Source organism: Haliotis cracherodii, unplaced genomic scaffold (assembly GCF_022045235.1).
Source record: "Haliotis cracherodii isolate W230 unplaced genomic scaffold, xgHalCrac1.p SCAF_7, whole genome shotgun sequence".
Classification (NCBI taxonomy): domain Eukaryota; kingdom Metazoa; phylum Mollusca; class Gastropoda; order Lepetellida; family Haliotidae; genus Haliotis; species Haliotis cracherodii.
Window position 1 is genome coordinate 60685989 of NW_027266330.1, and position 25238 is coordinate 60711226.

At 42.9% G+C, this 25238-nt stretch overlaps 2 protein-coding genes across 2 annotated transcripts; one reads left to right on the top strand and one right to left on the bottom strand.

Annotated features, from left to right (window-relative positions):
* Positions 1-452: 452 nt before the first annotated feature.
* On the top strand, positions 453-11579 carry LOC139448179 (uncharacterized). Its single transcript, XM_071229700.1, has 7 exons — positions 453-498; positions 5626-5711; positions 6101-6138; positions 6827-7538; positions 8659-8813; positions 9523-9644; positions 11133-11579. Exons 3-7 carry the CDS (start codon positions 6108-6110, stop codon positions 11208-11210), a joined length of 1098 nt encoding a protein of 365 aa, XP_071085801.1. The 5' UTR covers positions 453-498; positions 5626-5711; positions 6101-6107; the 3' UTR covers positions 11211-11579.
* A 5326-nt stretch (positions 11580-16905) lies between these two features.
* Positions 16906-23935, bottom strand: LOC139448369 (kyphoscoliosis peptidase-like). Its single transcript, XM_071229908.1, has 5 exons — positions 23915-23935; positions 22110-22306; positions 20845-20960; positions 19555-19671; positions 16906-18420 (listed from the first exon to the last, which is right to left on the bottom strand). The coding sequence occupies exons 2-5, from the start codon at positions 22296-22298 to the stop codon at positions 17106-17108; spliced, it is 1737 nt and encodes a 578-aa protein (XP_071086009.1). The 5' UTR covers positions 22299-22306; positions 23915-23935; the 3' UTR covers positions 16906-17105.
* Positions 23936-25238: the final 1303 nt, after the last annotated feature.

Here is a 25238-nt window from a genome sequence, read left to right on the forward strand (position 1 = left end):
TCGATGGCATAAGCGCATACGCTTAATTTGTTTGAGTGATATAATAAATGACAGGTGTATTGAATGAAATCAGTGGTCCATGCCCAGGGTATCTATCGTATTCCTATCAATTCACTTGCCATGTGAACATGAACCAACTGAAAGGATGCATGTGGTGTCAAAGATTTGGCGTCTGGAGGTGTATAGTTATTACAGTTTGGATTGTGTAAACTGTCGACGTTGAATATATGAACACGCTGATGTATTGTTAATTCTTGTTCACTTTCTAAGCGGCTTATTGCAGAGAATACCACACACGTCTAGGAACAAACTGAATACTTCCCGTTGAATATCTCTTTGCATGAGCACAGAGTTTGTTTGAACATAAATGCTATAGAGTGCTTATACCCTTGCAAGCCAGCTTAGTATAGCGTATGATATGTCCCTCGCTCAATAGGCATTGAATCGGGTCTATTTGCTAGATAAGGACGAGGTACGAAACTGTATGACGAAATCAAGGTAAGTAACGCTAGGTTCTATTTCACCTATGTACGTGTTTGATATATGTGTAAAAGTGGAAGCAAAATAGGACCTATCATCTCATTCAACGATGGCATACGTTTTTGTGATACCGTGGTATATAATGGAGCAATACCAGTGGTAGTAGGATGTTACGTTCTTCACGCCTGTGATGTACGCATTTATATGTACACCTTACGGAATTCCTTGATCCAACATATTAAGAGTGTAACATACATATATATATATTGGGGGTTTTCTGTTTGTTGTATAACGACGCACTCAGCAATATTCCAGCTGTATCCTAACGGACTGTAAAAGTAATATGAACCTGTCAATCCAACAATATATTTTGGCGAACGCTCTCCGCCGTATCGGGGTAGCAAGTCACCAAGCATGTCCCATGTACAATACGTGAACTTGTACAGTGTGTTCTGTGCTGTGCAGTGGTAGTATGTAACTTGTACAGTGTGTTCTGTGCTGTGCAGTGGTGGTATGTAACTTGTACAGTGTGTTCTGTGCTGTGCAGTGGTAGTATGTAACTTGTACAGTGTGTTCTGTGCCGTGCAGTGGTAGTATGTAACTTGTACAGTGTGTTCTGTGCCGTGAAGTGGTGGTATGTAACTTGTACAGTGTGTTCTGTGCTGTGCATTGGTGGTATGTAACTTGTACAGTGTGTTCTGTGCTGTGCAGTGGTGGTATGTAACTTGTACAGTGTGTTCTGTGCTGTGCAGTGGTGGTATGTAACTTGTACAGTGTGTTCTGTGCTGTGCAGTGGTAGTATGTAACTTGTACAGTGTGTTCTGTGCCGTGCAGTGGTAGTATGTAACTTGTACAGTGTGTTCTGTGCTGTGCAGTGGTGGTATGTAACTTGTACAGTGTGTTCTGTGCTGTGCAGTGGTAGTATGTAACTTGTACAGTGTGTTCTGTGCCGTGCAGTTGTGGTATGTAACTTGTACAGTGTGTTCTGTGCTGTGCAGTGGTGGTATGTAACTTGTACAGTGTGTTCTGTGCTGTGCAGTGGTAGTATGTAACTTGTACAGTGTGTTCTGTGCTGTGCAGTGGTGGTATGTAACTTATACAGTGTGTTCTGTGCTGTGCAGTGGTAGTATGTAACTTGTACAGTGTGTTCTGTGCTGTGCAGTGGTGGTATGTAACTTGTACAGTGTGTTCTGTGCTGTGCAGTGGTAGTATGTAACTTGTACAGTGTGTTCTGTGCTGTGCAGTGGTAGTATGTAACTTGTACAGTGTGTTCTGTGCTGTGCAGTGGTGGTATGTAACTTGTACAGTGTGTTCTGTGCTGTGCAGTGGTAGTATGTAACTTGTACAGTGTGTTCTGTGCCGTGCAGTGGTAGTATGTAACTTGTACAGTGTGTTCTGTGCCGTGAAGTGGTGGTATGTAACTTGTACAGTGTGTTCTGTGCTGTGCAGTGGTGGTATGTAACTTGTACAGTGTGTTCTGTGCTGTGCAGTGGTGGTATGTAACTTGTACAGTGTGTTCTGTGCTGTGCAGTGGTGGTATGTAACTTGTACAGTGTGTTCTGTGCTGTGCAGTGGTAGTATGTAACTTGTACAGTGTGTTCTGTGCCGTGCAGTGGTGGTATGTAACTTGTACAGTGTGTTCTGTGCTGTGCAGTGGTAGTATGTAACTTGTACAGTGTGTTCTGTGCTGTGCAGTGGTGGTATGTAACTTGTACAGTGTGTTCTGTGCTGTGCAGTGGTGGTATGTAACTTGTACAGTGTGTTCTGTGCTGTGCAGTGGTGGTATGTAACTTGTACAGTGTGTTCTGTGCCGTGCAGTGGTGGTATGTAACTTGTACAGTGTGTTCTGTGCCGTGCAGTGGTAGTATGTAATTTGTACAGTGTGTTCTGTGCTGTGCAGTGGTGGTATGTAACTTGTACAGTGTGTTCTGTGCTGTGCAGTGGTGGTATGTAACTTGTACAGTGTGTTCTGTGCTGTGCAGTGGTGGTATGTAACTTGTACAGTGTGTTCTGTGCTGTGCAGTGGTGGTATGTAACTTGTACAGTGTGTTCTGTGCCGTGCAGTGGTGGTATGTAACTTGTACAGTGTGTTCTGTGCCGTGCAGTGGTGGTATGTAACTTGTACAGTGTGTTCTGTGCTGTGCAGTGGTGGTATGTAACTTGTACAGTGTGTTCTGTGCTGTGCAGTGGTGGTATGTAACTTGTACAGTGTGTTCTGTGCTGTGCAGTGGTAGTATGTAACTTGTACAGTGTGTTCTGTGCTGTGCAGTGGTGGTATGTAACTTGTACAGTGTGTTCTGTGCTGTGCAGTGGTGGTATGTAACTTGTACAGTGTGTTCTGTGCTGTGCAGTGGTGGTATGTAACTTGTACAGTGTGTTCTGTGCTGTGCAGTGGTCGTATGTAACTTGTACAGTGTGTTCTGTGCCGTGCAGTGGTGGTATGTAACTTGTACAGTGTATTCTGTGCCGTGCAGTGGTGGTATGTAACTTGTACAGTGTGTTCTGTGCTGTGCAGTGGTAGTATGTAACTTGTACAGTGTGTTCTGTGCTGTGCAGTGGTAGTATGTAACTTGTACAGTGTGTTCTGTGCTGTGCAGTGGTAGTATGTAACTTGTACAGTGTGTTCTGTGCTGTGCAGTGGTGGTATGTAACTTGTACAGTGTGTTCTGTGCTGTGCAGTGGTGGTATGTAACTTGTACAGTGTGTTATGTGCTGTGCAGTGGTGGTATGTAACTTGCATTTTATTTCTAACTATCTGCTGCATAATACATGTGTAGATCCGGGGTAGAATAGGTCTTCAGCAACCCATGCTTGCCGTAAAAAGGCGACTATGCTTGTCATAAAAGGCGACACACGGGATCGGGTGGTCAGGCTCGCTGACTTGGTTGATGCATGTCATCGATCCAAATTGCGTGGATCGATGCTCATGATATTAATCACTGGATTGTCTGGTCAAGACTCGATTATTTACAGACCTCCGTCATATAGGTGGAATATTGCTGAGAGCGGCGTTAAACAACAAACCAACCAACCAACATTCACTGTACATGTGTTCAAGGGGTATCATACTCCCTCCGTGGTTTAATGGTAGAGCGTCCACCCGGAGAGCGTGAGGTCCGGAGTGATTCCAAAATACGTTTAAAAGATGGTACTTCTTGTTACCTGTCTGGCGCTCGGTACGAGGGGGCTAAAACAAGGACTGGTTGGGTCTGAGTGGGGTATCCATGTGAAATTGCGACATAGTATCTCAGGGTAGCACTATAAAATCGGCATCAGTCCGAACCAGTATAAGCTAACCACACACATACACACGTGCATGCACGTCGCTATGTAAGTGAAATAATCTTAAACGGGACGTTAAACTCCTTTCACCTCACCTCAAGAGGTTTTAAAGACTTAATACAGATGCCTAGAAAATTGTATTTGTATTCTTCTCCAGCAGTATCGTGGCTTACAGGTCGCATATCCTGTGTCTGGAGATTGACGTATGCGCTATACAAGTTAAAAAAAGACGGTGGCCACTATCAATATTAACTGACACTATTCGCTCTGCTCAATTGAAGTGCGCATAAAATATAAAATATATGACAGTGTTTGAACTGAAGTCTACAGTTTACGACAGCTGCCACAATAACTGACCGTTGTCGTAATCAAAACACAATATGTGACTTTAATATTTTTGGGACTGAAAACGTGTAGCATGTATAAATTGAGAGACCATTTAGTCTAATCATTCTAAAGATAGTATATGCAAATATCGCTTGAAGCACAATAGGCAAACATCATGAATGCAATATTGATTAAATCGAGATGTTAATACGATGAATAATAAAATAAACCTATTGCTGCACAAACTGTGTGCAAGAAGAGAAATCTCACTTGAACAAAACCTGTACAGCACAAGGTGTTGTTTTTCTACCAGTAAGTACTACTCACAAAGACATATTTTAAAAATAACATACTTTAACACACATTGTAACGTCCTTATTTGTTCCTATGAATGGCAGCAGACTGTTCTCAGATACTTGGAAAAATTTTAATCCCAGTGAGTGACGGTTTTAGCAATATTCCAGCAATACGTACTACGGCGGAGGACACCAGAAATGGCTTCACGCATTCTACCCAAGTGGGGAATCGAACCCAGGCCATCAAGGCTGCCCAACCGCCCCTCATAATCCGAATGAAAGGAACCCTATCCAATTAACTATTTCCCCGTGTGTATGAATTAGCGTCACATCGGTCCATATTGAAACGAATATATAACTCAAAAACCCAACCGGGGTTATGATCGCAGTTATAGAACTTGTTCTGTATTTATTTTGAGGCGCTAAAATGGTAATAGTCACATTACCATCTACTGTCGAATCCGGTACAAAGTGGATTACAAATTTATGGATAACATCTTTTTTATTATCAAGCAAGACACTTATCAAGTAGCCATTCCTTGCTGTGTTCACAGAGCCATATTTCGAACAAAGTCAGTCGCCCAGGGTGCAACCACCCACGCTACACATGCTCTTCAGTGAGATGAGGTGAAATGGGGTTTAACGTCGCGTGTGTTATTGCACTTATATAGCGACGTGCATGTACGTGTGTGTGTTTGTGTGACTGCTTGTACTAGTCCTGAATGATGCCGATTTATAGTGCTAGCTCACTGAGATACCACGCCGCAGTTAACATGAATAGCCCACTCAGACACAGTATACTGACTCCGAGCCGACTAGTCCTTGTTTTAGCCCCTTAATCCCGAGCGCCAGACAGGGTAACAACAAGTACCATCTTTTAACTTCTATTGGTATAACGCGAAATGGGGATCGAACCCCGGACCTCTCCGCTCTACCACTAGATCACGGAGGCGGTCTTGCTCTTCAGTGTGAGACATGACCAAAGCCATATAAACTCTCAGGAGTAAAGGTGCCGAACACGGTCTCCATCCACCTACTCTCCGCAACCAACGTTGCCTAACTTCACCTGATTTGTGACCTGTGCACTGTACTCATGACCACGTGACACCACATTCTTCAGAATTAGTGTAATAGTGAAGATCACAGAAGATAAAACAGCACTGAAATGTACTTCGAGTTGAACTGTAATAACATCCTATACATTCATAGAAACGATAATACTGAATCCACGATGTTTCAGTTGAAGAATCATACACGAGAATATTTGGCAGAAGATATTGGTGGGCATTGAGAGCAAAATGGATATCTAACTATCCACACTGAGGAGTAAGTACGAATGGACACACCTTATAGTGTTCCATGCATTGCAATAAATTCCAAACATCAAGGCCCGCTGATAATCAATCTCGTTTAGCTGCCGATTATCTTCAGATTCAATTGGTAAAGTAGTGGAATTGTATGAATAGATCCCTGCAAATCAGTGATGACACCAGGTGTTCGCGAAAACAAATGATTCTTTGATTATTAAAAGTGATTGAAATCAACAAAAGCATATGTTAAGAAATGTTCTAAAATGGTTATAAGGAATTAACATGTCTCTAGTAGCATAAACACACCCGTAGTTCGACTTCTTTCGGAAATGAAACATTCATTCATTGAATAATGTTCAAAATGGAGTGGGACAAATTTGACGCAATTGTTCTTTGGTTTCACAGGTTAGAGATGTCCGAAATGGAGATAAGACAAATTACAGGTACGTGTGCACAATGAACTGGCTAGAATGAGTAAGAGTGAGATACCATGAAGCTTATTACATTATATTTTATCAACATCATGACCAATGGACACCGATAACAATATTAGGCTTCTATGAAACCACACACATTTGTCCCCGATTGGAATGAACTTGTACTATGTTTTTTCCGTAAGCTGATAATGTAAATAACACTTTACCGATGCTGATCAAAATATATATTTCAAGTTCTAAATGCAGTTAACTCAACATTGTTTCTTCTCTATAGTATACCTTTATCTATCGAATTATTTGCACAGAAATCCCTTTTCTTGATACCTATTTGACTCGTATAGAGAGAATTCCTGAGATTTTATTTATTATCGAACACCATTCTTCCAACTTGTTCAGTTTGTAGACAGTGATAACCAGTGTCTTAAGTATAAACAAGTACTGCTAACAGCATTAGGATCCGAGCCATTAGTGATGTCATTTGATTGTCCAGGTAGATCAACATTGATCAAGGTAGCCAATGACGGCACAATGATCTACAAAGCATCATGATGCAATTTCATTGCAGCCATATCTACCATATAGATATAGCTTGATCTCACCAAAGCGATATCTCCTGTAGGAGTCAGTTTTTGATGATAAATTGCAATTGCCTTTCAACACCTTTCTGTTTTGTTTGCTTATTTATTTATTTAAGGGGAAATAAACATGTGCCCTTCATCAACACCGGGAACTGTTCCAAACACAGACGTTCTATTCCAACGAATCGAAGAGCTTTCCAGAAACGGGCTAGCCTATATCACACATCAACCACTTGACGATGCCTTGGGCATAACACCTGCTGATGCAGTTCTGGATGTGTTCCTCATTTTGCAGGGCATGCCATTGATTGTGTTAACTTTAGTCATGAACAAATATCAACGTCTGGATAAAGTAAGCGCTTACAACTTAGTTCTTTCTGACAGGATTGCCAAAACATTTAAGGAGGTCAGTCCTGAACAGTTCAGTGTAGTTAACGGAGTGTTGTTAGAATCAGACATAGCCTCAGAGGTCCATTTTGAGAATTTTATTGACAATATTCTTAAAGACAATTATACGCATTTGGATCTTGTCGTCTCGGAAGAAAAGCACAAATGTATCATCACCACATTTTTATCGTCTTTGGCTCTGACGTCTTCCATTGTTAACAATGACAATTGTGATGCTCTGTGGTTCTTAAGTCTGCAGAAATTCTGTATGGTAACAGAAACCATCGAGAAGAAGGCTGTTCTTGTGAAAATCAAAGCATCTGATGGCAGTAAGGCACTCTTGGGAGACGTTGTTGGAACACTGAAGACGTTAGGGTCAACATTTGTCGTCATTGAATCAGAGGAAGCACCAGGATCAGGGGAACCCACGCCGGCAGCCAGGTAACAGGAATTGTTAAAGGTGTGAACGTTGAAGTCAGCAATAGTCCAGCTTTGTCGCGGCGACCAGTAACTGGTAACATAAGACGTGATGGGCATGATGACATGCATTCAAGAGTCTCACATGGTATCATTAGTCGCACGTCAAGTATTAATGTTGTTTCTTAACGAAAAAGTTAGTTTTATGTCCCTCGCAGTTCACTTTAATCTGAGGACAGTTTCTATGGTCTGTAGATGCAATTGTTCTAAAAACAAACCAGTTTGTATATGTTCCTCCAACGAGTCTGACATGATATCATTAGTCGCACGTCAAGTGATACCTTGTGAAGTATCAAGGTTGTTCCTTAACGAAATAGTTAGTTTTATGTCCCTCGCAGTTCACTGTAATCTGATGACAGTCTCTTTGTTCATTAGATGCAGTTGTTCCTTAAACGAACCAGTTTCTATATGACCTTTAACGGAGACGGTTCCCTGTGATCTGAGGACAGTCTCTAAGGTCTGTAGATGCAATTGTTCTAAAAACAAACCAGTTTGTATATGTCCCTTAACGAAGACTATTCTTTATAGTGTGTGGAGTCTAAGAGTAAATGCATCTTTTCTTCACAAGAACCAGACGATGGTCCATGATATGGTGCCAATTTCCTAGGTCTAGGCCTAGGCGTTGCAAGTACTACCTTATGTTAAACTGGAACATTGTATCTGTGTTATTAGAAAAATCTTTACATGCTTCATTAATATACATGACAACATTTGAGGGAACAGATATACAAGGTAATGGTTTAGGGTATTTAATCAGACTTGCTAGGACTGCCAGCTGACCCAAGCCTATGCTCCCTATTAACCGCACAGAAACAAGACGCATGGTACAAACTTTCTAAGGACGGGTACTTCATGTCTACTTATTCTAAACTATTTTAAATGGCAACTGGGTGGTGGGGTAACTACGTGGTCAAAGCGTTGTCTTGTCACGCCAAAGGCCCGGGTTCAATTTCCAACATGAGAACATTGTGTAAAGTCCAATGGTGTTGTTCCCCGCCGTGGTATTGCTTGAACATTGCTATTAGCGGCGCAAAAGTATCTTCACTCACTTACTTAAATTGTAACTACTATCATATATTCTCAGGGGGAAGGGTGTGTGTTCCTTCATAATGCCGCTTGAAGAATGGAGGATGAGACTCACAGATGCAACCCATTTCCCTGGAATCATTCATGTGGTGGTAGACTGGCAAGGTCATTCCTCTGTGTTAAACAACATCATATCATGGCTATTCATCTCAGGTTTGTCTGCGATAACTTCTTCTATTCATTGATTATTCCCGCTTGTACATTTAAAGTGTTAGTCATTTTCAACTAAACCATCATGTCGACGAAAACGAAAACAATATGTATATTTCTTCTGTGTTGTTTAAATTTATGGATATTGTTGCAATATATATTATTTGCACCCTTTGAAGATCCGGTTTAGAATTGGTCTTCAGGAACCCACGTGTGTCATAAAAGGCGATAAACGGGATCGGGTAGTCAGGCTCGCTAACTTGGTCAGGCTTGTTGACTTGGTTGATGCATGTCATCGATCCAAATTGCGTGGATCGATGCTCATGATGTCAATCACTGGATTGTCTGATACAGACTCGGTTATTTTACAGAACGCTGTCATATAGCTGGAATATCGCTGAGTGCGGCGTTAAACCACAAACTAACAAACGACTTAGTTGATGTATGCCATCGTATCCCAATTGCGTGAATTGATCCTCAATCGTAGCTCATGATGTCAATCGCGTGATTGTTTGGTCCAGACTCGATTATCTACAGACCGCAATCATGTAACTGGAATACTGCGGCGTTACACTAGACAAGCAACATTGTCTACATGTACGATAGACATAAACGAGAGCTCCATTGTTTTCCTTTAAACAGTTTATTTCGCATGTGTGATGAATATCTAGCGAGCACCAGGGTACGGATGATGCAGTTATGGTTGCTTCAGATGGGGCTGTGCAGTATGGTGATGATCCTCAGAGCTATGCGGAGGGAACTGACCGGGATGTCACAGGGACAACCAATAATCCAGAGTGTCCTTCACGAAGTCAGCGGCAGACTGATGCTGGAGTATGTACATCTTGCTTTACCTCCATATGTTAAATGGACAAGCTTAATACCAGTGTATACTAGGGGTGTCACGATAAATTGAACTATCGACATATTGCTATTGGGAAGCCCTTAAAATCAATAAATCGATTGTTAATTTAGTTTCCAATCAATAGTATAAATTTCAGTTTGGAATATCGCAAGTTTCGATTATATTTACCATATCAATAAAATACATTAAATGTTGTTCAAAATTGTTTTTCTTTTGATCACGAGTGGTGGTAATTTACACATGCTAGTGTGGAAGTTTCTTTTTCTTAAATAATTAAGGTAAAGATAAAACAAATCAGTCATATCTCAAACTTCACTTTTTATTTGATGCTATGGTTATCACATTCAAAGGAAACTTCAGTTCCAAAGTTTAATTCAGCTCTAAAATGATACACTGAAAACTATCGATATTTATCGCAATAAGTGCTTGCAATATCAATAGTTATCGCAATAGTTTCTTTCAATATCAATAGTTATCGCAATAGTGATTTCCAGACGCATAGTCACCCCTAGTGTACACGTAGGTAAAAGTTGATGATGCAAACTCCTAGCAACCTTCTTGTTCCTTGGTGTTACATCTGTGCCGAATCACAGTGAGAAGTTTCTGATGAATTAACAAAAAGAGACCATTATATCGTTATTGGCACGTGTATTGTGGGTCAGAATCATTTCAATGTTTGTTTGTGGTCATCGAAGTCAGTGACCATTATCATGTCCTTGTTCATATCAAGTTTAAGGTGACATCTTTCTTTTCCACTCAGCAAATATATGGCAAAATGGTTCTGCACAAAAGTGCACAATAACTTTTCTAAATAATGTACCTCTCGTGAGATACAAAACCAGTTTAAGAACGCGAAGAAGATAAACCCTGCTGTTCTTCAATATGTTAAATGGACAGGCGGAATACAAGTGTATGAAAGACGTGATGATACGAACTTGTATATGATGAATCGTTCTTTTTCCTTCTTCGTTAAAATCGGCCCTTCCTCAATTTCTCTTAGAGCCCGTGAAGCAGGTGAAATCTTAAAGCACAATCTAAACTTTGATATCCCGAAGCGCTTGTGGTTATTACATGTCACGGGGCGGTCGGGTAGCCTGGTGGTTAAAGCGTTCGCTCGTCACGCCGAAGACCCGGGTTCGATTTCCGACATGGGTACAATGTGTGAAGCCCATTTCCGGTGTCCCCCGCCGTGATATTGCTGGAATATGGCTAAAAGTGGCGTAAAACTCACTCACTCACTATTACATGTCATTGTGTAGAAAATGTAGTTAAATAAACCCTTGTAAATAAAATAAACCCTTGTAAATAAAATAAACCCTTGTAAATAAAAAGAATGTTATAAAACATGTCCAATTGCTACACCGTATCTGTCATGTCCTTTAAATAAATAATAACATCAAGCCACTAAGATTTAACACAAAAACTAATGGATCAATTATTCTGTTGTTTGTGTTCAGTCGCAGCTGTGGTCCGCCCGGGAATGGTCAAAGGAAGATCTTCTTGAAACCATTGATGAAGGAGAAGAAGATGGTTAAAATCACTTCACCTACTCACAACCTTTCTATACATTATGTCTAACATTGAAATCAAAAGAAACGAGAGGAAGTTATATTTATAATCCAACACGATTCTTCAAACTTGTTTCAGTTTGAAAACAGCATGTACAATGTGTAAATAGTGAAGCTAAACAGCTTCAGTAGCAGAGAGATAAGTGATGTTTGATTTTGACATCATGGTCATAGGTGACGTCATAGTTGTCTGCTAAGCATTGTGTTTCATCCCATTAATGTCACCCATGTGATATTACCTCGCGAAGCCAGTTGTAGATGATAAATTTACATACCAGCTTTAGCATGTGACACATATAAAAATATTATTTCTGTTCAAATTGTTGAGTTGTGAGTTGGGACCCTTTGAGATTGTGCGTTATTTCAATCCAAAAATGAAAATCTTCTTTATTTCGGTTTTGACACCAAGATATACAGAGTGTGGAGCACGAAAACTTGGTGCAGGTAAATTATACGTCAGCAAGTCCAGGTGCCACTAATTACACGTACCCGTGGAGATCCCGATTAGAATTGATCTTCAGCAAACTTTGCTTGTCGTAAGAGGCGACTAACGGGATCGGGTGGTCAGACTCGCTGACTTGGTTGATGCATGTCATGCCAATTGAGCAGATCGATGCTCGTGATGTCAATCATTGAAATGTCACATCGATCTCAATTGCTTGCCGTAAAAGGCGACTATGCTTGTCGTAAGAGGCAACTAACGGAATCGGGTGGTCAGGCTCGCTGACTTGGTTGATTCATGTCATTGGTCGCAATTGCTTGGATCGATGCTCAATCACTGGATTGTCTGGTCTAGACAGACCGCCGTCATATAGCTGGAATATTGCAGAGTGCGGCATTAAACAACAAACAATCTATAGATATCTAGCAACTTTCTCTAATTGCAGAAATATTATGTCGTAATGTTATGATAAGGCTTGAATGCCTCCCAACATAACGATACGAGAATTATATCATTTGGTTGACCTATGAAGTTGTTGAAGTATTTACTTTGTAAACGTAGGGAGTGAGTGAGTTGGGTTTAACACCGCTTTTAACAGTATTCCCGTTATATCGCGGCGTGTCAGCTTAATGTTGGAGGAAAGCCAGAAGTGATGCAGGTCTCAGACGTTTACCACTTCCGTGAAACCTACGAGCCTGGTTATTGCGCAGACTCGGGGCGAACGGGGATCCGAACCCACAATCTGACGTGCCCAAGGGACGCAACTCTACACATTGAATCGCGGCACCTTAGACGACTAGGATACCCGTGCCCCCATAAACGTAGTGAATCATATAAGTGTCTCTACTTCAGGTCAGAAACGGGAACTGGACCGAGATCAAATAATGACAGGGAACCGTCACTTGTCCGAGGACGTAAGGTTGTCCAACTTCCCTTCTGCGTTTAAGAGTGAAGATGGAGACTGGACGTTATGACGTGCAGCACCATCCCGACTCCCCTGTACCCGCGTGACCCTTGTTACCGACACATTCGCTTACTTTCCCACAACTGGGAGTCCCAGACCGACGTACATGTTCAGATGATGGATGACTTCAGGATGACATTGATGGAAGTGGGATGAGTGATCCGCCTCAGCTGCAGGACCTGTTGTTTCTTCACTGGAGGGCGCGCACCTGCTGCATCCATGTTGGAAGATGTGGGGTCACCATGGGTTTGTTGGCTGGTTGTTTAACGCCGCACTCAGCAATATTCCAACTATATGACGGCGGTCTGTAAATAATCGAGTCTCGACCAGACAATCCAGTGATTAATATCATGAGCATCGATCTACGCAAGTGGGATTGATGACATGCATCAAAAAAGTCACCGAGCCTGACCACCCGATCCCGTTAGTCGCCTTTTACAAGAAGCATAGTCACCTTTTACGGCAAGCATGGGGTCACCATGGGATCTGTACGCAGACATACAAGGACAGAATGCATATGAAGTGTTATAAAGACACCATACGTCTTTCCAAAGTTAGTTGGTTGGTTTGTTGTTTAACGCCGCACTCAGCAATATTCAAGCTATATGACGAAGGTCTGTTAATAATAAAGTCTGGACGAGGCAATCCATTGATTGACTTTATGAGCATCAATCAAGCAATCAGGATCGATGACATGCATGATACAAGTCAGCGAGCTTGACCACCCGATCCCGTTAGTCGCCTCTTACGACAAGCATAGTTGCCTTTTACGGCAAGCATGGGTTGCTGAATACCTATTCTACCCCGAATCTTCATGGGTCACTTTCCGAAGGAGCATATGTTACGTTCAAATATGAATATTGGTAGACGTTCACAGAGGTAGGCTTGCCTTTATTGACTTGTGATATGAAGTTCATATGTGGTATTCAGATCGATAAATCTCTTTATCAGGGTCGAGGAAAAACCAAGCAAACAGATTTCTGAATTAAGCGAATCCGTTGATGATTTTTACAAGTATATCTAAAGTTTGATGCAGGATATGGTCGTGTTCATATCTTTTATGTGAACTTATTACAATGTGTAACATTAAACAAAATATTTTTACACCATTTTTGTTGTGATGTATGTGATGTGGTTCTACATTTTAAACACATACATGGATTACATTTTTATGTAATGATTATTTATATTCTTTACTTTCATTTTGTTATTTTTACAACACATTCTTTATTACTTTTTCCCCCAATAATAACATCCGCAACATTTTGACCTTTGTAAAGCTTTAAAAAACGTATTACAGTACACATATTGAGGACATTTTTTTAATTTGTCGCATCAGTAACAAATCATTTTGACGTGTACCATATGATTCCGTGTCAGGTGAACAGTAGACTTGCCTTTGCATGTGTTTGTGACGGTGCCAGCGGTGGGTCATTCTACACTCAACTTTTCGCGAACATCTGGTATCATCACTATTCATCAGCACATTCTTATGATATAGTCGGAATTGTACAATGGACAAAGATCCTTCACTTTCCTCATGTTAAAACCTGAATGAAATGTCGTATCGGTGTTCAGTATTTCAGCGTGCCCAAGGGACGCAACTCTGCACAGCGAATCGCGGCGCCTCAGACTACTGGGCCACCCGTGTCCCCCTATTTTTAATGAGGTTGTCAGTGGCCTTCAGAACATACATACTGGCGGATTAAAGTTCCCGTGCGTCACCGACTACTATGTGACATGTTGGAAATAATAAATGAACAAAGACTGACTTTGCAACAATGCCTTGGGAATTTATGCACGTGCAATTTTAAGATCATCATGGGGAATCATGACAAAAGTGTTTGTACATGGGGCATGGAATTTGTCATGCATTATTCTGAAAAATCCACGGAAATTATTTAATTAATGTGTTTAATTATGGTGAGCAGGATTTTTATCGTTAATATGTTGCTGCATAGATTATCATACACACTGTTACTGATTGGTTATTGTAAAATTTCCGAATTTCGAAAAAGAATGGGATAATGTAATGCTAAAATATCTATTGCACCTCTCTTGCACCCTATGGGAGACACCTCTCTTGCACCCCGTGCGAGACCCCTATCTTTATCGATGATAACGACAGCTCCCTTGCACCCTGTGCGAGACCCCTATATTTATCGATGATAACGACAGCTCCCTTGCACCCTGTGGGAGACACTTCTCTTGAACCCTGTGAGTGACACTTCTCTTGCACCCTGTGGGAGACCCTTCTCTTGCACCCTGCGGGGAACATCTCCCCTGTACCCTGTGGGAGACACTTGTATAGCACCCTGTGGGAGACACTTGTCTAGCACCCTGTAGGAGACACTTCTCTTGCACCCTGTGGGGACATCTCTCCTGAACCCTGTGGGAGACACTTGTCTAGCACCCTGTGGGAGACACTTGTCTAGCACCCTGTAGGAGACACTTCTCTTGCACCCTGTAGGAGACACTTCTCTTGCACCCTGTGGGAGACACTTCTCTAGCTAGCATCCTGTGGAAGACACTTCTCTTGCACCCTGTGGGAGACACTTCTCCTGCACCCTGTGGGAGACACTTGTCTAGCACCCTGTGGGAGACACTTGTCTAGCACCCTGTGGGGGACACTTCTCTTGCACCCTGTGGGAGACACTTCTCTTCCACCCTGTGGGAGACACTTCTCCTGCACCCTGTAGGAGACACTTCTCTGGCACTCTGTGGGAGACACTTCTCTAGCACCCTGTGGGAGTCACTTGTCTAGCACCCTGTGAGTGACACTTCTCCTGCACCCTGTGGGAGACCCTTCTCTTGCACCCTGTGGGGGACATCTTCCCTGAACCCTGTGGGAGACACTTCTCTTGCACCTTGTGAGTGACACATCTTTTGCACCCTGTTGGCGACACCACTCTTGCATCCTGTGAGTGACACCTCACACCCCCCCTCTGGCATCCTTTGAGGGACCCTTCTCTTAACCCTTAACCCGGTCACTAACCTTACGTAACCCAAACTGTATATCAAATAATGGCCTCTTTTGCACTCTTTGAAGGACCCGTTCCATGCGCCCTGTGAGTGACAGCTGTCTTTCACACTCTGATTGACACCTCGCTTGCACCCTGTGGGAGACACCACTTTGGCACCCTGTGGGAGACCCCTCTTTTGCACCCTAATGGCGACATCTCTCTTGCACCCTGTGGGAGACCCCTCTTTTGCACCCTAATGGCGACACCTCTTTTGCACCCTGTGGGAGACCCTTCTTTTGCACCCTGTGGGAGACCCTTCATTTGCAGCCTGTTGGAGATCCCTCTCTTGTACCCTGTTAGTGACACCTCTCTTTGCACCCTGTGGGAGACCCCTCTCTTGCACCCCGTGCGACATCCCCTTCTGGCATCATTTGTGTGACCCCTCTCTTGCGCCATGATAACGACATCTCTTGTGTGGCGTTAAATAAGAAGCTACAAAATATGCTCTGTCAAGAAATATAACTAGCCCTTATAATTAACCCTTAACACTAACACTAACCTAACGTAATACTAACTGTATATCAAATAATGGCAATTTCATAAACTATAAACAGATTTACTACTTTTTAAGCAATATCCCTAGTTAGTTAAATGAATACAAGGATTGACACAACTCTGAAACCATTTTATCAATTATTGTTTATTGTAACGTCATACATGACACTGACTCACTCAATTCGACTCACCCATAGTGATGACACATGGCAATCGTTTCATGATCATGCTAAATATTTCGTCTTATTGAAAGTGGACATGGTATGGTGGGGATCATGATGGCCCTCAAGACCGGCCTAATTTCAGAAACAAACAAAACTTAAAGAAATCGTGTTAAGATGTGTTCATACAAGCGGGAATAAGATTTCATTTCCACACCATACCCAACAATTAAGGTCGATGAGTCGAAAGTGCGATAGTGGATAATATACATATGATTAGAGGGTGAGCGAGTTTGTATGGTTTTACTGCGCTTTTAGCAATATTCCAGTATTATCACGGCGGGGGACACCGGAAAATGGGCTTCACACATCTTACCCATATGGGGAATCGAACCCGGGTCTTAGGCGTGACGAGCCAGCGCTTTAACCACTAGGCTAACCGACCGCCCGTCACATGATTATGGTTGAGTCGTATGGTGGACTCCTCTGCTAGATAGACCTCCACACCAACGGAACATATGTCAGTTTGCAGTAAATACATGAATGCGCATCAAACATCTGGACGGACTGTCTGTAATATTCAACAAATATATTCTCTGTTGATATATTTTAGTAACTACTGGATGTATATATAAAAACAAACACAAATCTGGTGCTTTCTTTTCTACTGAAGGAAGTGATCACAGACCTAATCTGCTTCTTGACCTCATCAAGCGGTCAAGGCTGTCAGCGTTAAGCTAGTTCGATGTTGAAATGCACCTTTGAGTAAATTCAGAGTCACACAATTCTGTACGTGTATAGGCCATCAAAGCTAGAACTATCGCCAGAGGTACCATACACACTTAACTCTTCTCCCTTTGACGGCGTTTTAAAGGTAAAGTTGAACTCTTTACCTTCCTTCTCCTTCACTTGTTTGTTGACCATTAACTTAGTTAAACTATCTGAGCTTAGCTTAAGTCGAACATCCTGATTGGCTGGAAGATCCCCAGAGAGAGGCTCATGCAGATGGCAGCCATATTTCTGAGCAGCAGTGTAAGCACCGGGGAAAGGGAGAACATTGCTTACAGCTTTTTTGCTTTCGATCAAAAAGTCAGCAACATGGTCAAACGAAGATGACTCTGAGTTCTCGGGATGTTTTCCAAATAGTGTTAACTTATAAAAGCCAACATTGGGTACTCTTGCTTTAAGAACAAGAGTATTGCCCTCATAAAAGCCAAATACATATCGATCAAGGTCAGTCTGAGTAGAGTCTGCTTGTTCAAGACGCAGTGAGATGGGGACAAGCCTCGACGTCTTGATCCTGAGTTCTACTTCGCCAGTCGATGTAGTCAGAACATCCTTTCCCAATATGTCGCTGGTGAAGCCATATTGAATGGCGTCTTGACTTGCACCCCAAGATCCCTGCTTCATAGGGTATGGACGCAGATCTTTGGCAACAGACTGACACTGTAAAACAAAGGTGATGAGTGAATGGTGTGTGGTACCTGATGACGATTCTGGCTTGCCAAAGATCCCCAGGTTGTATTTGTCTTCGGCAGGTGGAGTAACTCTTACTGTATACTTGTCTCCTTGTTTCCTTAAGAGGACATACTGGCTGTATTCCTTCTGAGTGTTCTTCTCCTTCAAGTGACACAATATTCCACTGAGTTTTACATTTCGAGTCTTGAAGCTGATTTCACATTCCTTGTCTACTGTGATCACTTGAGTCTTGTGGCTCGTACATTCAAACCCCCATCTGATACCACTGGTCATTGGACAAAGAGCATTGCTGAACTCCTCGAGAGATAACGGTTTTTTCAACAGCTGCAGAGGGATACTGGCTTCTAAATTCTTGTCAGCATATGGAAAATGTTTGATGACAAAATCCTCAGGATCAGTGAGGAAATATAATTCTTCGAACTGTTTCTCGTACTTATGGTCGTTGTTCAGGTGTCCGGCTCCCCACGTACACTCAACATGGCGCCACTCACCCTGAACATACACGACGTTCCACGCATGGTCCGTTTGCGTGTTTAGTGTGAAGGGATTTTCTGGGTTGTAGCCGAACCCTTTGGAGAAACCAGAGACCTTTTTGCAAGGTATCTTGCATTCGCTGTAACGATAAAGGTAAACATAAAACGTGTTAACGAGATTTAGGAATGCATTGCATTTGTATGCTTTGTTTGTTTGTTTGTTTGTTGTTTAAACACCCCACATGACGACGGTCTGTAAATAATCGAGTTTGGACCAGACAATCCAGTGGTTGATATCATAAGCATTGATCCACGCAATTGGGATCGATGACATGCATCAACCAAGTCAGCGAGCCTGACCACCCGATCCCGTTAGTCGCCTCTTACAGCAAGCATAGTCACCTTTTATGGGTTGCTGAATATTTATTCTACCCCGGATCTTCACGGGATTATCTAATGCTTAGATATGGTGTGTTAACACATGTTCTGAACATCGTATTTTTTTTCGAAAGAAGAAATAGTCAATTATATCTTTTGTGTGCTTGTCATAACTTGTGTTTCAATTACTCATTTTTGACATTACAATTTTGGCGCTTGTCCATGTTCTGTTGACACATTCAGCGGTGCCACGTCATAACAGCGACGTGTAGTGCAGAACTAATCTATCCTTGCAAGGTGTGTATATAATATCCTTTATGAGTGCCCTACTTATGGCTTACGATGTAGGTATGATAGACTTCCAATGCCTGTCTGTCATGCCCTAATGTTTGAGCTTACACAACGTGATACTTTCAGTAACGGCTCCTATCGATTTGTACTCGATTCAGAACACCTACCAACTCAAACACTGGACTCAACACATTTATTTGTTTGTCTGTTATTGGACGACGCACTCAGCATTGTTCCACCTATATGACGGCGATCTGCATATAATTTAGTCAAGACAATCGAGTGATCTTGAGCATCGATCCTAATTGGCATACGATGGCCAGCATCAAACAAGTCAGCGAGTCTGACCACCCGATCCCGTTAGTCGCCTCTTACGACAAGTATAGTTGCCTTTTACGGCGAGCATGGGTTGCTGAAGACCTATTCTCTTACCGGGTCTTCACTGGTCGGTCTCAGCAAATGTTGCTTTACTCAAAATATTTTACTTTGTCATACTGCAATTGAGAACATTTGAAATTTTTGTTTCACATCTAGTTAAGGGTCGCTACAGTTAACTTATATTATAATTGAAAACGCAGTATGTTTATGTCCTGAGGATGACCTACTCGCAGAGAGATTGAAAGAGTCTGGCATATCCTTCGCAGACACTAGATCCACGCTTCAGCACTGCATCGGGGTCCTGAGAGCCACTGTTGCCACTAAAGAACCCGGCTGCGTCGTAACTGTCAAAGAAATAAGCACATGAGATAATAAAGGACGAAGTGCGCATGCCATTTTGCCCGCATACCTATTTGGGCCTTTATACAGGATGGCGACCTTTGTGCCTCCCGTGTGCGACCATAAAATTTGCCGGGTCGTCGTTGGAGGCTCAAAGGAGGCCTGGAATGGTTGCCTAGGTCGTTCCAAGGTGGAACACGGGAGGTGGCGACCGCTGTGTCTCCATTCGGCGACCACGGTAACCCTTGAGACACCATGGCAATGCTTCTGCCTCTTTTCTGCCGCCTTTGAGCTACCTGTAATGCCTCCACAGTCTGCCTATAAATAGAGGGTTTGTATCTGCATTGTTTCACTGTGGTTGCAGACGCTGAACAACTCGAGCACTTACTGCTGAACAACTGCTGGCGCAGTTACATAGATACATGATGTTCTGGGTACAGGCGACCATTGAGCGTCCTGGCCTGTTTTTGATCGCTTTAAGGTGACATAAAGGTCGCAGCCTTGTGTAAAGGGGGCTTTAAGACATGTAGAAAACGATTAGAAGTTGTAAAGGAAGTGTGTTTGTTTGTTGTTTAATGATGCACACAGCAATATTCCAGCTTTATGGCAGCGTTCAGTAAATAATCGAGTCCGGATCAGACAATGGAATGAGAGACATCATGCGCATCGATCCAAGCAATTGGGATACGATGACATGCATCAGGCAAGTGAGCGAGCCTGACCACCCTATCCAGTCAGTGGCCTCTGCCAAGCAAGTCGCCTTTTACGGCAAGCATGGGTTGCTGAAGATCTATTCTACCCTGGGTCTCAGCGGATTGTAATGAAAGTAATAAGATGCATTTAAATAACATACAGCACCTTTTGGATTCCTGGTTAGAAAAGATCCTGTGCTTGTTGTACCATACGACATAATGGATCGCCCCCATGAAGATCCGGGTTAGAATTTGGCTTCAGCAACCGATGCTTGTCGTAAGAGGCCACTGACAGAATCGGATGGGGCTTGCTGACTTGGTTGATGCATGACATCGTATAACAATTGCATAGATCAATGCTTGTGATGTCAATTACAGATATATCTGGTCTAGACTCAAACATTGATAAAGCTGGAGTATTGCTGAGTATGGAGTTTTACAAGAAACAAACAACCACTATACACAACAAACCTGTACCGAACGCACCTGATATTGTCACCAAGCCATCTGTAGAAGGCCCGGATTTTCTCCATGTCATTCCGAGCTGGCTTCACCAGGTACTGTGCTAGGGAGGTCACGGATGAGCGAGCACTGGCCGGAGCCTAGACAAAGAACAGACATGCAGTTACACCGCACAGTACCGTTACGGTCAACAGATAAACCCGTTTTCCAGATCTATGCATGAATGAAGACGTTCATTTCAGTAATCCCCTGAAAGCGGGCTTCATGGACAAATAGTCCGTTCTAACGGTTTCACTGTAATTATAGTTATTCAATTATCAGGAACTTGATTCTACGGTTTGGGGAGTGTCCGTTGTTTAAACCGGATGTCACAGCCCAAGGTTAGCAGTTGTTAAAGGTTCCAGAAATGGATATCGACAGGACAAACTTACTTGCCAGTATCTGCTGGTTCTGAGTTCGAATCCAAGAATCGTAATAATCACGATCCGTTATCTGTCACTTTAAGCTCACTCCGCCAATAATGATACAGTTGAAATATTGTTAAAAGTCGTGTTAAACCCTGCAGGCCGACCCTGTAACCTGTTTGTCCTCTGAGAGTACGTCATACGTAATTGTCGCTGCTGCCAGAATGTATATACGTTTCTAGACAGACCTGATAGGCGAGTGAGTGAGTGAGTTGGATTTAACGCTGCTTTTAACAGTATTCCAGTTATATAATGTGGGAGGAAAGCCCGAAGTCATACAGGTCTCAGACGTTTACCATATATATATATATATAACAAACGTTTTCGGTGAAACCCACGAGCACGGGTATGGTGTTGACAAAACTAGAAACATAATCGGGGCGAGCCGGGGTTCGAACCCACAATCATAGGTTTCTGGCGTGCCCAAGGGGCGTAACTCTGTACAGCGAATCGCGGCGCCTTAGACGACCGGGCCACCTGACCCCCTCTCACAAACAATGAATTGAGTCAAGTAAATCATAACTGTATGATAAGCAGAATCAATACGACTGACATAAATAATGGTCCACAGAGATTGATCGATCTTCCTTGAAAATTGTCAAAATCAGGAATGACACCCAACGCATGTGTGTGGCGCTACTGCGTGAGGCACGTGCAAACAATAGGACGTGTTTTGGTGTTACGTGTTGCAGACATAAACATTCTTGCAGACCCCCAAAATTTTTTAGGGATATATATTTGATTCTCATTCAACAGAGAAACGGTACATTGACCGGCATCTTTCACGAATATAGTCACTTAAACTCACCCTCCGTCTATTCTCACCTTTAGCGCATGCGCATCAATAGCAGCAAACGCTTCCGGAGAAGGCACCGCATCACACTTCTTCTTTTTAGGGGGCTTCAGTGGAGGGTTGGGGTCGTTGCGTGTTGGATCTGTTCGGGCGGGGGTCGGTTCTGCTCGGCCGGGGCTTTGTTCTTCCACGCCGACTTGTTTCGACTTCATGCATCCCATAATGAAACCTGAAACAAAGAATTTATGGCTGTTGTCGAACATAGTCGAGAGATAATTTCTGAAATATGTGATAACAAATGTATGCAACCAAGCGGTTACCAAACAACACCCTATAGTCTGTACAGCTATCTGAGACACCATCCACACCCTACGGTCAGTACTGCCATCTGGGACACCATCAACACTCTACAGTCAGTACAGCCATCTGAGACACCATCAACACCCTACAGTCAGTACTGCCATCTGAAACACTATCCACACCCTACAGTCAGTACAGCCAACTGGGACACCATCAACACCCTACAGTCAGTACAGCCATCTGAGACACCATCAACACCCTACAGTCAGTACAGCCATCTGAATCACCATCAACACCCTACAGTCAGTACTGACATCTTAGACACCATCAACACCCTACAGTCAGTACAGCCATCTGAAACACTATCCACACCCTAAAGTCAGTACAGCCATCAGAAACGCCATCAACAACCTACATTCAGCACAGCCGTCTGAATCACCATCCACATCCTACAGTCAGTACAACTATCTGAAACACCATCCACACCCTACAGTCAGTACAGCCATCTGAAACACTATCAACACCCTACAGCCAGTACAGCCATCTGAATCACCATCCACACCCTACATTCAGTACAGCCGTCTGAAACACCATCCACACCCGACTGTCATTTCAGTTATCTGAAACACCATCCACACCCTACAGTCAGTACAACCATCTGAAACACCATCCACACCCTACATTCAGTACAGCCGTCTGAATCACCATCCACACCCTACAGTCAGTACAACCATCTGAATCACCATCCACACCCTACATTCAGTACAGCCATCTGAGACACCATCCACACCCTACAGTCAGTACAACTATCTGAAACACCATCCACACCCTACAGTCAGTACAGCCATCTGAATCACCATCCACACCCTACAGTCAGTACAGCCATCTGAGACAGCATCCACATCCTACAGTCAGTACAGCCATCTGAAACACTATCCACACCCTACAGTCAGTACAGCCATCTGAATCACCATCCACACCCTACAGTCAGTACAGCCATCTGAGACAGCATCCACATCCTACAGTCAGTACAGCCAGCTGAATCACCATCCACACCCTACAGTCAGTACAGCCATCTGAGACAGCATCCACATCCTACAGTCAGTACAGCCAGCTGAATCACGATCCACACTCTACAGTCAGTACAGCCAGCTGAATCACCATCCACACCCTACAGTCAGTACAGCCAGCTGAATCAACAACCACACCCTACAGTCACTATAGCCAGTTGAATCACCATCCACACCCTACAGTCAGTACAGCCAGCTGAATCACCATCCACACCCTACAGTCAGTACAGCCAGCTGAAACAGCATCCACACCCTACAGTCAGTACAGCCAGCTGAGACAACATCCACACCCTACAGTCTGTACAGCCATCTGAATCACCATCCACACCCTACAGTCTGTACAGCTATCTGAATCACCATCCACACCCTATAGTCAGGTGAGTCCGGGGGGACCTCGGGTTCTAGTCGATACATACATACACAAGAAAAACACGAAACAAGAGACACAGACCGCGAGTCGCAATTACCTGGATACTGTCAAGCCTAGAATTGTGGGTAAGTCCATGAATCAATCATCAGGCCGCGTCATACCAAACTACGTTAAAAGATAACACTTGCTGTTAACCTGCCTCGGCTCGGAGTCATCGCAAGGTCTGAGTTGGGTATTCATATTAAACTACGACATGTTATCACAGTGGGTTAGCAATAAGATCCGACCTAAGTCCGGACTATTACAAGCAGCCACATGTACATCACAAATGACTTCCGAATTTCACGCTAAAGCCCCTTATAACCGTCATCCTCGTATAATAATGTATGATCCATTTCATTGTTGGGATTAACATTTTGTCTTCGTGTGGGGTCCGTAAACATAAGCCCCCCACAACGTGAGCTTGTCGTGTGAGGTGTCTGGTTGTCAGGAGTGGTGACCCGGCCGATTGCGTGACAGTCACCGACGACATGGGACACTGTTCGTGATATCCATCAGTGGTTTGTCTGGTCAAACAAACAAACAAACAAATGCCCTGTGATGAGTTTTCTCCTGTGTAATGTCTACTGGAGTCGGACATGTATTGCGTCTGTGTAATCAACGAAAATGATAGACTGATAACACATTACATTTCAGGCAGCCGATCTACACAATGTATTGCTGGTGACGCGAATGAAACTTGCAGGGACTGTCAATTTATCCACGTGAGGTACCTCTTTAAGAACACGCTTTTTGAAAATAATAATGATATTCATGACATGATTTACAATAGGAAAACTCTGCGGGAGGTTGTGTTACCGTGTTAGGGGAGACAAGCAGGCTCATTAACGTGTTGTGAACACTGGAGGGTAAGTCGACCTATTGCAGCTTAACCACAATTATAATCTGCTTGTTAAATTACAGTGACGAAAACAAGTAGCGCGATATCGAGGTCGAGTTGAGTTAGCAGAAAAATATACATGAATAGTTCATTACTATGACAATTATAAAGCATTTATGGAATATTATACTACGACATATTGAGTATTATTTATGTGTTGATATGTTTTTCTGGTTGAAACAGACTGCTAACGCTTCTCTGACACATCTCAATTAAGGAAATACCATAATCTGATTTGCAACATGTACAATGTCAAAGTTTAAACTCAATCATAAACATACAATGCCTGAATCCATTGTCGGGAGGTTCACTGAATTAACATTTAAAGTGATGATTTTCACTTTTTTATACTTTTATAATTGTGCACATACAAATTCATAACGCGATACTCGGAAAGATACATACCTCTACCACATCCAGCCAGATGCCTTATGTGTTGTCGAGTGAATGCAGTTTATGGCTCGAAGTTTGTGTATGATAA

Bases quoted from the DNA above. Each gene is read 5' to 3' on its own strand.
- LOC139448179 (XM_071229700.1), top strand. From the start codon at position 6,108: ATGTCCGAAATGGAGATAAGACAAATTACAG. The intron at 8,814-9,522 runs GTTTGTCTGCGA...TGGTTGCTTCAG, and splicing joins ATCATGGCTATTCATCTCAG to ATGGGGCTGTGCAGTATGGT. The intron at 9,645-11,132 runs GTATGTACATCT...GTTTGTGTTCAG, and splicing joins AGCGGCAGACTGATGCTGGA to TCGCAGCTGTGGTCCGCCCG.
- LOC139448369 (XM_071229908.1), bottom strand. From the start codon at position 22,298: ATGGGATGCATGAAGTCGAAACAAGTCGGCGTGGAAGAACAAAGCCCC. The intron at 20,961-22,109 runs GTGAGAATAGAC...TTCTTTGTCTAG, and splicing joins TTGATGCGCATGCGCTAAAG to GCTCCGGCCAGTGCTCGCTC. The intron at 19,672-20,844 runs GTGCGTTCGGTA...TTTCTTTGACAG, and splicing joins TGGCTTGGTGACAATATCAG to TTACGACGCAGCCGGGTTCT.